Below are 13,815 nucleotides of genomic sequence, written 5' to 3' on the forward strand. Positions count from 1 at the left end.
ATATTTGAATAGAATTTGGAAGAGGATGAGAAGACAGAACAAAATGCAATATGGCAACAAGAGCCATGTCCTGACCGTTAGTCTAATTAGGACAATCATGGAATTATGACTGGCAAGACACTATTTCGATGGAATAGTTAGCTGTGACAGGTATAAAGGGTCCAATCACTTTGACATAAGTTTAATAATAGGTTGGGAGGTAGGAGACAGTATTAATATGGGAAGGGTTCTTCATTTGGTCAGATAGTTTCTCTGAAGAACCAGGAGTAGCTATTCATGATTTATCCATAACCTGGTTGGATAACAACATTGACAGACTATATAAAAACAGGAAGTACATCACAGATAGATGAGAGGACGAGGAAGCCATTAAAGAATAATGCCTCCCATTCACGAGTATAAAATATACAGAAGCTCCTGTTAACCACATGCAGGTTTAAGTGAGATTAACTGGAAACAGAAAAAAAATACTATCTCACAAAGGAACAAAACTGCATTGCTGGTTCTGATATAACTGGAGAACAGGTGGATAGAAAGTGAAAATGCATATAAACATCTTGAACTTTGAGACAGATTCAATGAAGCACAACATTTCAATTGGGCAAGAAGCCTTTGCTGTCTGGCTTGGAAAGGCACTGGGTAATTTTTTAAAGCAGCAATGTGGTCAAGGGAGGAAAGGAGGTGAGTGGTGGGGGTGGGGGGAGAAGCTCTTTAAGAGTAGGACTTCGGCTGATAATGGCTTTAGCTGACTAGAGCTAAAAACATTCCGACTTAGATCTCAGCTTTATTAAGGTAACCAGTTTATATCTCAATGGTTAAAATGAAAACTTCCTTTTCAGGTCTTCTAATTTTTTGTTTGAATTTTACATCTGACAAAATGTTATTCTCAAGGTCATAGGGAGAAGTATTAGTTTGAGTTGTTTAATGACAGACTGAGGGACTGTAAATGAAGAGTTTAAATGGAAAAAGACACTAAGTGCCAATGCCATTCTTGATTCATCAGCCATCTCCAGTTCTCAGTGCATTATCTTTAAACAAATTCAGCACTGAATGTGGATTACTTCTAAATCACTTTAAAGCTATGAATGTGTTTTATAAAATGATTAAACTGAAATTGCAGCAGCTAACATGGAGCACTTTTAGACACAGAGCTCTACAGAGAATTAAGCTACAGTGAGAATTCAACTTTCCGAAACAAACACTATGAAAGTAAAACTGGTAAGCAATTATTTGATTTAATTAAGTATTTAGGGAAGACACTAAAATTAAGACAAACTTAAGTCTGCTGGCAACTTCCTGCTCAGTTAACAATCAACACAGTAGGTGAAATCTTGCAACTTTTTAACATTCTGCCTTCTACGTGACAAGGGGCAATGCCACAAATCTTTTCTCCTTATTTATACCCACGTAAAACACACCTGAAAAACAAACAAGTTGAGAAGTTTTAAAAGGTAAGAAGACTATGATAAACCCTGGCTTAATAATGTCAGCAAGAACTTTCCAGCACATTACTTGTGGAAGGACAAGTATTCGTAGCTATTGAGGACAGATGAATCAATAATCTTGATGGAACTGTTCCTAAGCACAAGTTCAATAGTAATTACTAATTCATTGAACACATACAATGAAATAAAGAAAAAAATTCATATATTTTTGAGAAATCTATCAGTGTACTTACGGCTGCAACTGGGGAAAGAACTATTGATTTGTTCCATGACATCGGTGAGGTCTGTACTTGTGTCCTGGGGTGGAATCAATAATTCATCTGAAATCAGGAGAATCAGAAATCAGAAAATTCAGAAGACAACTTAGAGTAGCCACTTCTAATATGATGAACTGTATGCACCAATTGCACAACTTGTGTGAATCTACAAGTAACAATTATTTAAAGCCAATTGAATTTGATTTTATATATACACATACACACATACATATAATATATATAAAATTACAATCATTATATATTTTATATATATATTAGGATGATTCTAATTTTCATTTTTGCTTTAGCTTAGCATAACAGTTGCCACAGAATGGCTCATCAGAACTAAAGGTCACTTGATTCATAGTGTACAACCTCCTTTGAAGAACAATTTAGTAAGTTCTCTACCCCAGTCATTCTCACAAACTTTTGCGACCTAACAAGCAGGCAATTTTCTCAGAACAAGTTCCTGCAAAAATAATTAGATAAATAACAAAATAATCTTCTTTGGTGGTGTTGGCTGAGGGCTAAACATTGACGTGGAAAACTATGTTATTTCCCTTCCTGTTGTGCCATTTAACTTGCTCAATTGCCTTAGCAGAGACAATTTATCCAGAAGATCGCTACAACTGTACTGTATTCTCCTGATCATGCAAAGTCAAAGGCAGTTATGTTATGTTCTTAGATCCACAACCTGCAAACTCAGAACCAAGAATGAAACCATTGGTTCAAGCCAACTTCCTGTTATTTAAACAGGGGAAGGGAATGTCGACTCAGACAAGGCGCAGATTGGAAGTCTGTGTGGGGCGCCAGTCCTCACACAGACACTAGAGCAATGTGTGGATAAGTGCCTTGCTCAAGGACACAAACACACTGCCACGGCTGAGGCTCAAACTAGCGACCTTCAGATCACTAGACGAACGCCCTAACCACTTGGCCACGTGGCCAACAGAGTTTATATTTACTCTGTAAAAGATACATGTTATCTGTTGCAGTAAATAGAACATCTTATTTTAAAATACTGTATCCTGGTAGCAACGTTTCTGGGCTCAATTATAGAGGTGGCAAAAATTGTCATTCCGGTACAACTTTCTAGAATTAACTGAAAACTCTACATTTCCTCCTAAGATTTCTCTATTAATAAGGCCAAATAACATTCACCTTATTTGTCGATGTATCAAGTATGCAAATCGCTGATTAAATTGGGACAAGGTGAAATCTGTCATATTAAGAGAAACAAGATGGACCCTTACAAGGTGACATTCAGAGTTGAGAAGGAGAGAGTTTGTAGAATCTTTTTCAGCTGTTTACATTCATCCTTTGTCCAATTCTTCATCCTTTCACCTTCTCTGCAATTTAAAATTAATTTGTTTTCCCTCTCCCCATTCTGACAAAAGGTCTTCCAGCTGAAAAATTAGCTGTTTCATTTTGGGCAGTGTTTTAAGCATTTCCTGTGTTACCTCAGAAATATCACTTAGATGTGTAGCAGAGAATGCATTTTTTAAAATATATGCAACAAAAAAACATCCACAGATATTATGGTACAATGGGATTACAAATGGATGCAGAAAGGCTGTGGAATGTATCTAAGCCTGTGTGTTCTTAATTCTTGTGTCAGTCTAATTTACTAATATTTGTTCTTAATTCACTGAGACATTGTAGTTTTGATTCTCTTGTTTCAAACTCTGGTCTAAATAACCTTGTAAACTCATGTTGAAGTGGAAAAACCCACTAATGTGAATGACAGCTAGTATTTAAACAAGGATCTAATGATCTGTGGAAGAACATGTTAATGAGCTGCACTTTGGAACTGCTCATCAAGAATCACAGGGCTTTGAAGGAGACAGCTTAAGTCATTGTGCCTGTGCTAAGTCTTTAATGAATCCCATACATCAGCTATTTCCCCTCAACCTTGCAAATGAGTCCTCTTGAAGTACATGTCCATATGTCTTTGGAAACCCCTGTGGAGGCTGCTTCCGTTATTGTTACCTGGTGTGTTCCAGATCATTTCAATCTATTTCAAGATCTAATCTGCATTCGCAAAATCCACTCTAACTTTGAACACCTCTATTAAATCCCTATTTAACCATTCCAAATCAAATGTGAAATATACCAGCTTTTCTTGCTGTTCCTTGGGACTCAAGTCCCTAAATCCTCCTATACTAGTCCAGTAAGCCTCCTGTGTAACCTCACCAAAGTTCAGACAATCTTCCAAAAATGCTAAGCGCACAAGTATACATAACACTCCACCAAAAGCCAAACCCTAAATTTTTGAAGTTCAAACATGACGTGAATTTGTTTTAAAATTTATCTAAGGTCACACAAACCTCCAGGTACCTCTGCAACTACAAACATCATATCTCCTCCCAACAACCAGATCCCTCCACCTCAAAATATTATCTATGTGAGACAGAACCTCTTCCTTTCATATTAATGCCAAGTGGATTCAGTCACAATTAATGCTTGATGATGGTGATCTACCTGGAGACCTTGTTGTGAAGAAATCCTTGTAGAGGAGGAATATGAAGAGTTCCAAAGGCTTGATCCAGCATGGGAGAAAAGTAAACTATTTCCAAATGGAGTCAGAGTCCAACTTGGATGGGAAACTGCAATCCAAACATCTGTTTCTCCACTAGATCAAAGTGCTACATTCAATTACCACTATGATCGAGTGGCTGGGGAAGGGAATGTAAGACATGGTCAATAAGGTGTCATTGGAGTGCACTGCCATTCCAAGACAGTGCTGTGCTTCCTCAGAATTGATGGAATTTCAGTCAGTTAAATGCAGCTTATGTCATGCACAAGATTAAAGAAGATGAGAAAGAGAAACAGAAAGCGGCCATTTAGACCCTGATGTCTGCTGTGGCATTCAAGAAAATTGTGGCCGACCTTTTATCTCAGTATCACTTTGTTCTTATCCTTTGTTACTTTGACATCCAAAAGCCCGGCCAGATTATACTAAGAAGCTGAGCATCAAATAACCTTTTGCATAGTAAATTCCAAAAATTCATCATCCTGGGTGAAGCCGTTTGGAGTCACAGAAGAATATAACAGGAAATAGATCCTTCAGTGCTGATCATCAACCATTCATTTATTTTAATCTTACATTAATCCCATTATTTTCCCTTTGCTCCAAATTCGACCACATTTCTACACACTTTAGCGTGTATGAGGAAATGAGAGTATACAGTGAATTGCCACTCAATCAAAGAGAGAATGTGCAAACTGCATAAAGATAGCACCCAAAGTCAGGATTGAAACCAGGTCTTCGACACTGAGGCAGCAGCTTGACTCGCTGCCCTTTCTTCTCACTGCTGCACTACACGAACACTTCATTTCGATACTCTGAACCAGCCAAAGTCAAGCCCCATGCCTTTTAGAACTGTGGACAGGCTTTAGACTATTGAGAGGTGAGCCATGTTAACAACTTCCAAGCACACTCCATCCCACCTGTTTATCACTGTCCAGTCATCCTTATGTGGGTCTGCTAATATAGTGGAACAAACCAGGGACTATGAAAGTGGGGTCAAGCGGTTGCATAACTAGTTTCTGAGACAACTTTCCCAATTTTCAAATTCTTGGAAGCAGCATTTCCTAAGGTGAAATGAGCTTAAAGTAACTTTGTTGAACTTTGATTTGATGCCAAAGTTAATATGAGGTACTTTGCCAGGTTTTACTCTTTATCAGTTTGCTTGGTACAACTAAGTGTGTTGTGAGGACACTTCAAAGAGTAGGAAAGTATCAATCGTATTGTTGCATCCGAATCTGATGCTCTGGTTTATTCCAAGCATTTCATCCAATTTTACCACAGTTCCAGCTTTTGGGTTCTTTTGAGTCGCTTGGAATTGGTGTAAATATGCATTTAGGGGTCAACCAGTTTTAACCTGCTGTTTTAAAAAATGCAGATGCTGGAAATGTGAAATAAAAACAAAAAAAAAGAAAAAAACAGTTGACCAGGTAGCATCTGTGGAAAAAGAAATGTTAACATCTTAGGTTCAAGAGCACTCGTCATATCTGGAGAAATTTCATCAGCCTGAAACTTTTAATTATAATGTAATTAAAGTTTCTGTACATTGATATTACAGAAATCCTTCCATTTAAAGAATATATACTTGATAGTTTCCTTCAATTGTAAGTTACAAGCCAGGCCACAAACCATTTAGAATCAGATGGTGTGACGGGCTGTTATAAAAAGTGATCTTAAATTTATGGATGGTGCAAGATGAAGGCTTGTTACTGTGCTATTAGAATACTGTCTGCAAATGATGAAGGTATGGGTAACAGCTGAGCTGAAGTCAGGGTGGTGCAAGTATTAGGGGGGAAGTAAGCAGAATTTATGATGAAGGGAACTAAAGTTCAAAGTAAATTTATTATCAAAGTACATGTATGTCACCATATAAAATCCTGGGATTAATTTGCTTGCAGGCATACTGAGTAAATCCAATAACCATAATACAGTCAATAAAAGACTGCACTCAATAAGGTGGGCAACCAGTGTGCAAAAGGCAACAAACTCTGCAAAAACAAAAAAAAATATGGAGAACATGAGATGAAGAGTCCTTGCAAGTGGATCCATTGGTTGTGAGAACTTTTCAATGATGGTGCAAGTGAAGTTGAGTGAAGTTATAACCTTTGGTTCAAGGCCTGAGGGTTGAGGGGTAATAACTGCTCCTGGACCCGGTGGTCTGAGTTCTGAGATTCCTGTACCTGCTTCCTGATGGCAGCAGCAAGAAGAGAGCACAACCAGGGTGGTGGAGGTCCCTGATGCTGATTGCCTGCAACAACACTCCATGTAGATGTGTTCAAAGGTGGGGAGGGCTTTAAGTGTGACAGACTGGGCTGTATCCACCACTTTTTGTAGGATTTTCAGTTCAAGAGCAATGATGTTTCCATTCCTGTGATGCAGCCAGTCAATATACTCTCAGAATATATCTCAGTCAATATATCTACAGAAGTTTGTCAAAGTTTTACATTTCATGCCAAATCTTTGCAAACTTCTAAAGAAGTAGAGGCACTATCATGCTTCTTCATAATTGCAGAGGGCCAGGACAGATCCTCTGAAGTGATAACACTGAGGACTTTAAAGTTGATGACCCTCTCCACCTCTGATCCTCCAATGAGGACTGGCTCATGAACCTCAGATTTCCCCCTCCTGAATAATCAGCTCCTTGGTCTTGCTGACATTAAGTAAGAGGTTGTTGTGGCACCACTCAGCCAAATTTTCAATCTCCCTCCTATATGCTGATTTGTTACAATCTTTGATTCAGTCAACAGCAGTGGTGTTGTCAGCAAACTTAAATATGGCAAAGAACACAGTCATGAGTATAAAGCGAGTAGAGCGTGGGCTAAGAACATAGGGCATTGATGCCCTATGGGAGATTTTAATTTCCCAAGTATCAGTTGGCATCTCCCTAGAGCAAGGAGTTCAGATGGGGTGGAGTTTGTTAAGTGTGTTCAGGAAGGTTTCTTGACACAATATGTAGATAAGCCTACAAGAGGAGAGGCTGTACTTGATCTGGTATTGGGAAATGAACCTGGTCAGCTGTCAGATCTCTCAGTGGGAGAGCATTTTGGAGATAGTGATCACAATTCTATCTCTTTTACCATAGCATTGCAGAGGGATAGGAACAGACAAGTTAGGAAAGTGTTTATTTGGAGTAAGGAGAAATATGAGTCTATCAGGCACAACTTGGAAGTATAAATTGGGAATAGATGTCCCCAGAAATGTGTGGAAGAAATGTGGCAAATGTTCAGGGGATATTTGTGTGCAGATCTGCATTGGTCGTCGTCGGTGGCTATCCCTTGAGGTCGAGGATGATGGTCTTCGTTCTGTTGATCTACTTATGGGCTCTCAAGTGGCTTATGATTCCAATCTTGGCTTTGAACGTTCTTCTGCATTCAGGACAGGTAGTTCCAGATGGCAGATCGGGCTTTGGTTGTTGCTGCCTCTTTCCATTTTCTTCTCTTTTCTTCTAATTCTGCACATCTGTTGGCTTCGAAAGTTGCTGTTCCTGCTCGGATGATGGCTTGCCAGAGTTTCCTGAACTTGACATTGGTTTTCCAATTGTTGATGTCGATGTTACATTTCTTCATGTTGGCTTTTAAGACATCTTTGAATCTCTTCTGTTGTCCGCCTCTTTTACGTTTGCCTTTTTAAAGCTGGGAGTAGAAGATATGTTTCAGCAGACATTCGTCTTTCATCTGAACAACATGACCGCTCCATCTTAGTTGGTTCTTGATGACGTAGGCTTCAATGCTTGTTGTTTTTGCTTCAACTAGCACATTGATGTTGGTTCTTCTATCTTCCCAGCTGATACTTAAGATGTTTCGAAGACAGCATTGATGGAACTTTTCAAGTGCCTTCAGATGTCGTCGGTATGTTGTCCAGGTTTGTGATGCATACAGGAGCGTTGGGATTACCACTGCTTTGTACACTAACATTTTGGTGTCTGTTCGGATGTCACGATCATGAAAGACTCTTGTTTGGAAACGTCTAAAAGCTGTTCCAGCGCCTTTAAGATGATGTTGGATCTCGTCATTAAGGTCGACATTGGAGGAGAGGTGACCTCCAAGGTACGGAAAGTGGTCCACGTTTGGTGTCCGAACAGACACCAAAATGTTCATGACATCTGCATTGGTACTTTCCAATGACACAGGGAAAGAACGGTAGGGTACAGGAACGGTGGTGTACAAAGGCTGTTCTAAGTCTAGTTAAGAAGAAAAGCTTATGAAAGGTTCAACAAACTAGGTAATGATAGAGATCTAGAAGACTATAAGGCCAGCAGGAAGGAGCTTAAGAATGAAATTAGGAGAGCCAGAAGGGGCCACGAGAAGGTCTTAGCAGACAGGATTAAGGAAAACTCCAAGCCATTCTACAAGTATATGAAGAGCAAAAGGATAAGATGTGAGAGAATAGGACCAATCAAGTGTGTATGGAACTGGAGGAGATAGCTGAGGTACTTAATGAGTATTTTGCTTCAGTATTCACTACGGAAAACGATCTTGGCGAGTGTTGGGATGACTTACAGTGGGCTGAAAATCTTGAGCATGTAGATATTAAGAAAGAGGACGTGCTGGAGCTTTTGGAAAATTTCAAGTTGGATAAGTCACCGGGACTAGACGAGATGTACCCCAGGCTATTGTGGGAAGTGAGGAGATCGCTAAGCCTCTGGCAATGATCTTTGCATCATCAATGGGGATGGGAAACGTTCCGGAGGATTGGAGGGTTGCGGATGTTGTTCCCTTATTCAAGAAAGGAAGTAGAGATAGCCCAGGAAACTATAGACCAGTGAGTCTTACTTCAGTGGTTGGTAAGTTGATGCAGAAGATCCTGAGAGGCAGGATTTATGAACATTTGAAGAGCATAATGATTAGGAACAGTCAGCATGGCTTTCTCTAAGGCAGGCTGTGCCTTGAAAGAGCCTTGCTTGAATTTTTTGAAGATGTGACCAAACATGTTGATGAAGGTAGAGCAGTAGATGTAGTGCATATGAATTTCAGCAAGGCATTTGGTAAGGTACTCCATGCAAGGCTTATTGAGAAAGTAAGGAGGCATGGAATCCAAGGGGACATTGCTTTGTGGATCCAGAACTGGCTTGCCCACAGAAGGCAGAGTGGTTGTAGACAGGTCATATTCGGCATGGAGGTTGGTGACCAGTGGTGTGCCTTAGGGATCTGTTCTGGGACCCCCTACTCTTCGTGATTTTTAAGAATGACCTGGATGAGGAAGTGGAGGGAGGGATCAGTAAATTTGCTGATGACATTTGTGGAGAGTGTGGAAGGCTGTCAGATTTTATAGCGGGATGGACATTGATAGGATGCAAAACTGGGGTGAGAAGTGGCAGATGGAGTTCAACCCAGGTAAGTGTGAAGTGGTTCATTTTGCTAGTAGTATTAATGGTAAGACTCTTGGCAGTGTGGAAGATTAGAGGGAGCTTGGGGATTGAGTCCATAGGACACTCAAAGCTACTGTACAGGTTGACGCTGTGGTTAAGGAGCCATACAGTGCATTGGCCTTGATCTTTTTCTTTTTAAGTCTTTTTGTTATTCAGTTTATAATTTTGAAAATTAATAAAGTTGGTACAAAGAGATTGGAATAATCTTAATCAGCATATACAAAAAGGATTTTAAGTAACATAGGTATAATAGACTTCCAAACTCATAATGAAATTAGTCATAAAAAAAAAGAAATAAAAAGAAAAAAAAATATAAACAAAGAAAAATCCCCAAAAGAAAAAGAAAAAAGAACCCAAAAAAAGAACAAAACAGGGCTAGACCAATATCTTGAATCAGACACGTTCAGTAATGTCGTCAACTCTGCTCCTCTATTCATATATTTAAGTTCAAAAAAAAGATTCAGAAAGGTCAGATTACATCATATGAAAATGTGGCATAAAAGGTTTCCAAGTTTCTTCAAATTTAACCAAAGGGTCAAAAATATCACTTCTAGTTTTTTCTAAATTTAAACTTAATATAGTTTGAGAAAACCATTGGAATGTGGTAGGAGGATTGATTTCCTTCCAGTTCAATAAAATAGATCTTCTAGCCATTAAAGTAACAAATGCTATCATCCGACAGGCTGAAGAAGACAAAGGTCTATGTTCTACCATTGGCAATCCAAAAATTGCCGTAATAGGATGGGGTTTTAAATCAAAACATAGAACTATTGAAATAATATCAAAAATATCTTTCCAATATTTTTCCAAAAGAGGACAGGACCAAAACATACAAGTTAAAGAAGCCACCTCAGAGTGACATCTATCACAAATAGGGTTTATATCCGAATAAAAACAAGCTAGTTTATCTTCAGACATATGGGCTCTATGTACTACTTTAAATTGTATTAATGTATATTTGGCACATATAGAAGAGGTACTAACGAATTGAAAAATTTTATCCCATTTCTCTATAGGTAGACAAAGTTGAAGTTCTCTTTTCCCTTTGTTTTTAATTTTATCCCATATATCTGGCTGTAATTTCATAATTATATCATAAATAATTACTATTAATCCCTTCTGATAAGGATTTAACCCTAAATTTTTATCAATAATACTAGTAGGATTTGAAGTTGGAAAGGTAGGCAATGTAGTATTTGAAAAATTTCTTATTTGTAAATATCTAAAAAATGAGATCTAGGCAATCAAATTTCTTAGATAACTGCTCAAAAGACATACAACAGTTATCCAGAAATATATCACGAAAACATATTATACCTTTCGTTTTCCATATCAAAAAGGCCTGGTCCATTACCGAGGGTTGAAAAAAAGAAATTAGATATAATAGGACTGATAACATAAATTCATTCAGGCCAAAAAATTTAAGAAATTGAAACCATATTCGCAATATATGTTTAACTATAGGGTTAAACGTTTGTTCATTCAATTTAGATAGTACAAAAGGAAGTGAAGTTCCTACAATGGAAGCTAATGAAAACCCTTGGACAGAGTGGCCTTCAAGGTTTACCCAATATGGGCTTGGAGTTATATTCCAATCTTGCATCCAAAATATTAAATATCAAATATTAATTGCCCAATAATAAAATCTTAGGTTAGGCAAAGCCAAACCACCCATTTTCTTAGATTTCTGTAAGTATTTTTTGCTTAATCTGGGATTTTTATTTTGCCATATACAAGAGGAAATTTTAGAATCAATAGGATCAAAAAAGTACTTAGGAATAAAGATTGATATCGTTTGAAATAAATATAAAAATTTAGGTAAAATAATCATTTTAACAGCATTGATTTGGCCAATCAATGATAGAGACAATGGGGACCACTTAGTAATCAGTTGTTTAACCTGATTAATTCATGGTAAAATGTTAAAATTGAATAGATCCTTATGTCTCTTAGTAATTTTAACTCCCTGATAAGTAAAATAGTCAGTAGTCACTCTAAATGGAGAGCAGACATCCCACCCTGCAAAAACTCATTTCAGGGAGGTAGCACCATCAATTTGCGGGAGACTCCCGGGAGAGGTGGGATGTCTGCAACAGAGTAGCTCCTTAGCAGCTGGTCAGCTAGTTTAAATAACGTTAGCTATGCTAATGAACGAATGACACTTGTTAAACTCACCTCAACATGTCTTTTATAGTCTTAACCCACCATGGGCAATAGAAAAGTCATTGTTGCAAACAGTGCAGCAAGCAACACTGTCATTATTTTGACCCCTATTAGGCAGGGGTACACTTTAGTGTAGTCTGGGGTGATGTATGTTTTATATTTTTTTTGGAACACTCTGCCATGGCGCGCACACGCGCGCTCTCTCTCGTGGTCGCTCGCGCGCTCTCGCTTGCTTTCGCTCTCGCTTTCTCGCTCGCTCTCTTGCACGCTCACTGGCCTTCACTCTCGCTCTCTCGTGCGCGCGCTCTCTCTCGTGGTCGTTCTCACTCGTTCTCAAAAAAATTGATCTCCGTGATATTGTATATAATTTGCGGGCATCAGGGAGCCACTATTAATATGCGGGAGACTCCTGGAAGTTCCGGGAGAGGTGGGATGTCTGGGAGAGTTTCTGTAAGTGGGAACCTGCATATTTAATGGAAAAAGTTCACTCTTACCTAGGTTCAATTCATAACCAGAAAAACTACTAAACTGAGCAAGCAAAGTTAATATTGCCGGAATAGATTTTCCTGGGTTAGAAATATATAATAGTAGATCATCTGCATATAGTGATAATTTATGAGTCTCATTTCCACAGGTAATGCCAAATATATTAGGGGAGTCACGAATAGCAATAGCTAGCGGTTCCAAAGCAATGTCAAATAGTAGTGGACTAAGAGGACAGCCCTGCCTAGTGCCACAGAATAGATGAAAAAGAGGAGATCTTTGATTGTTAGTAAATACCGAAGCCAAAGGGGTCAGATATATCAGTTTCACCCAAGATATAAATATCGAACTAAAATTAAATTTCTCAAGGGTGTTAAATAAATATGTCCATTCAACTCTGTCAAAAGCTTTCTCAGCATCCAATGAAATAACACATTTTGGAATTTTGGATGAAGGCGTATAAACAATATTCATTAATCTCCTTATATTAAAAAAAGTGTAACAATTTTTAATAAATCTAGTCTGATCAGCAGAAATAATTTGAGGTAATACATTCTCCAATCTCTTTGCCAATATTTTAGAAAAAATCTTAGAATCCATATTCAGCAAAGATTTAGGCCTATAAGATGCACATTCAATGGAGTCCTTATCTTTTTTAAGAATTAGGGAAATAGAAGCTTGATAAAAAGATTGTGGTAATTTATCTATAGATACTGCATCCCTAAAAACACTACATAGCCAAGGAGTCAGTGTAGTAGAGAAAAATTTAAAAAAATTCTACTGTAAATCCGTCTGGGCCAGGTGCTTTACCTGAGTTCATCGAAAAATAGCATTCTTTATTTCCTCTATTGTAATAGGTACATCTAGCTTTGAACGTTCATTAGATGATAATTTTGGAATATTCAATTTCTTTAAAAATTCATGTATTATAGAAGAGTCATCAGGAAATTCTGTTTGATATAAGGAGGCATAGAATTCTTGCAAGGATTTAGTAATCTTGTCATAGTCAACTGTCAAAGTGCCATCTTGTTTACGAATCTTAAGAATCTGTCGTTTAACCCAGGCTGATTTCAATTGATTAGCTAAAAGTTTCCCAGTTTTATCACCATGTATATAAAATTGACTCTTATTTTGATTAATTGACTTTCAATCAAAGATGATAATAAGAGATTATGTTTCATTTGAACTTCAACTCTCTGTTTATAAAGTTCCTGATTAGGAGCTATAGAATATTTCTTATCAACTTCTTTAATCTTGCCAACCAGTTTAAGTATTTCCTTATTAGTTCACTTTCTTAATCCAGCAGTATATGAAATAATTTGTCCACCAATATATGCTTTAAAGTATCCCAAAGTGTCCCACTAGAAATATCCTCTGTAGAATTCATTGTAAAGAAAAAATTAATCTGTTCCTCAATAAACCTAACAAAATCTGAATCTTGAAGTAAAGTGGTATTAAAATGCCATTGTCTAGAATTAGTAAATGTATCCCTTAAGTTAATAAATAATTTCAACGGTGCATGGTCAGAAACAGCAATAGAATCATATTTGCAGCCAGTAACAAGAGGAATTA

General features: G+C 37.8%; 1 protein-coding gene across 8 annotated transcripts in view; it reads right to left on the reverse strand.

Annotated features, from left to right (window-relative positions):
• LOC140201367 (utrophin-like) overlaps positions 1 to 13,815 on the reverse strand; it is a 524,122-nt gene that overhangs the window by 11,472 nt on the left and 498,835 nt on the right. For all 8 annotated transcript variants that reach the window (XM_072265376.1, XM_072265377.1, XM_072265374.1 and 5 more), the window contains one exon: positions 1,679 to 1,765. In XM_072265376.1, coding sequence (XP_072121477.1) covers positions 1,679 to 1,765 — 87 coding nt within the window. The remainder of the gene's footprint in view (positions 1 to 1,678; positions 1,766 to 13,815) is intronic.

Source organism: Mobula birostris, chromosome 8 (genome assembly GCF_030028105.1).
Source record: "Mobula birostris isolate sMobBir1 chromosome 8, sMobBir1.hap1, whole genome shotgun sequence".
Classification (NCBI taxonomy): domain Eukaryota; kingdom Metazoa; phylum Chordata; class Chondrichthyes; order Myliobatiformes; family Myliobatidae; genus Mobula; species Mobula birostris.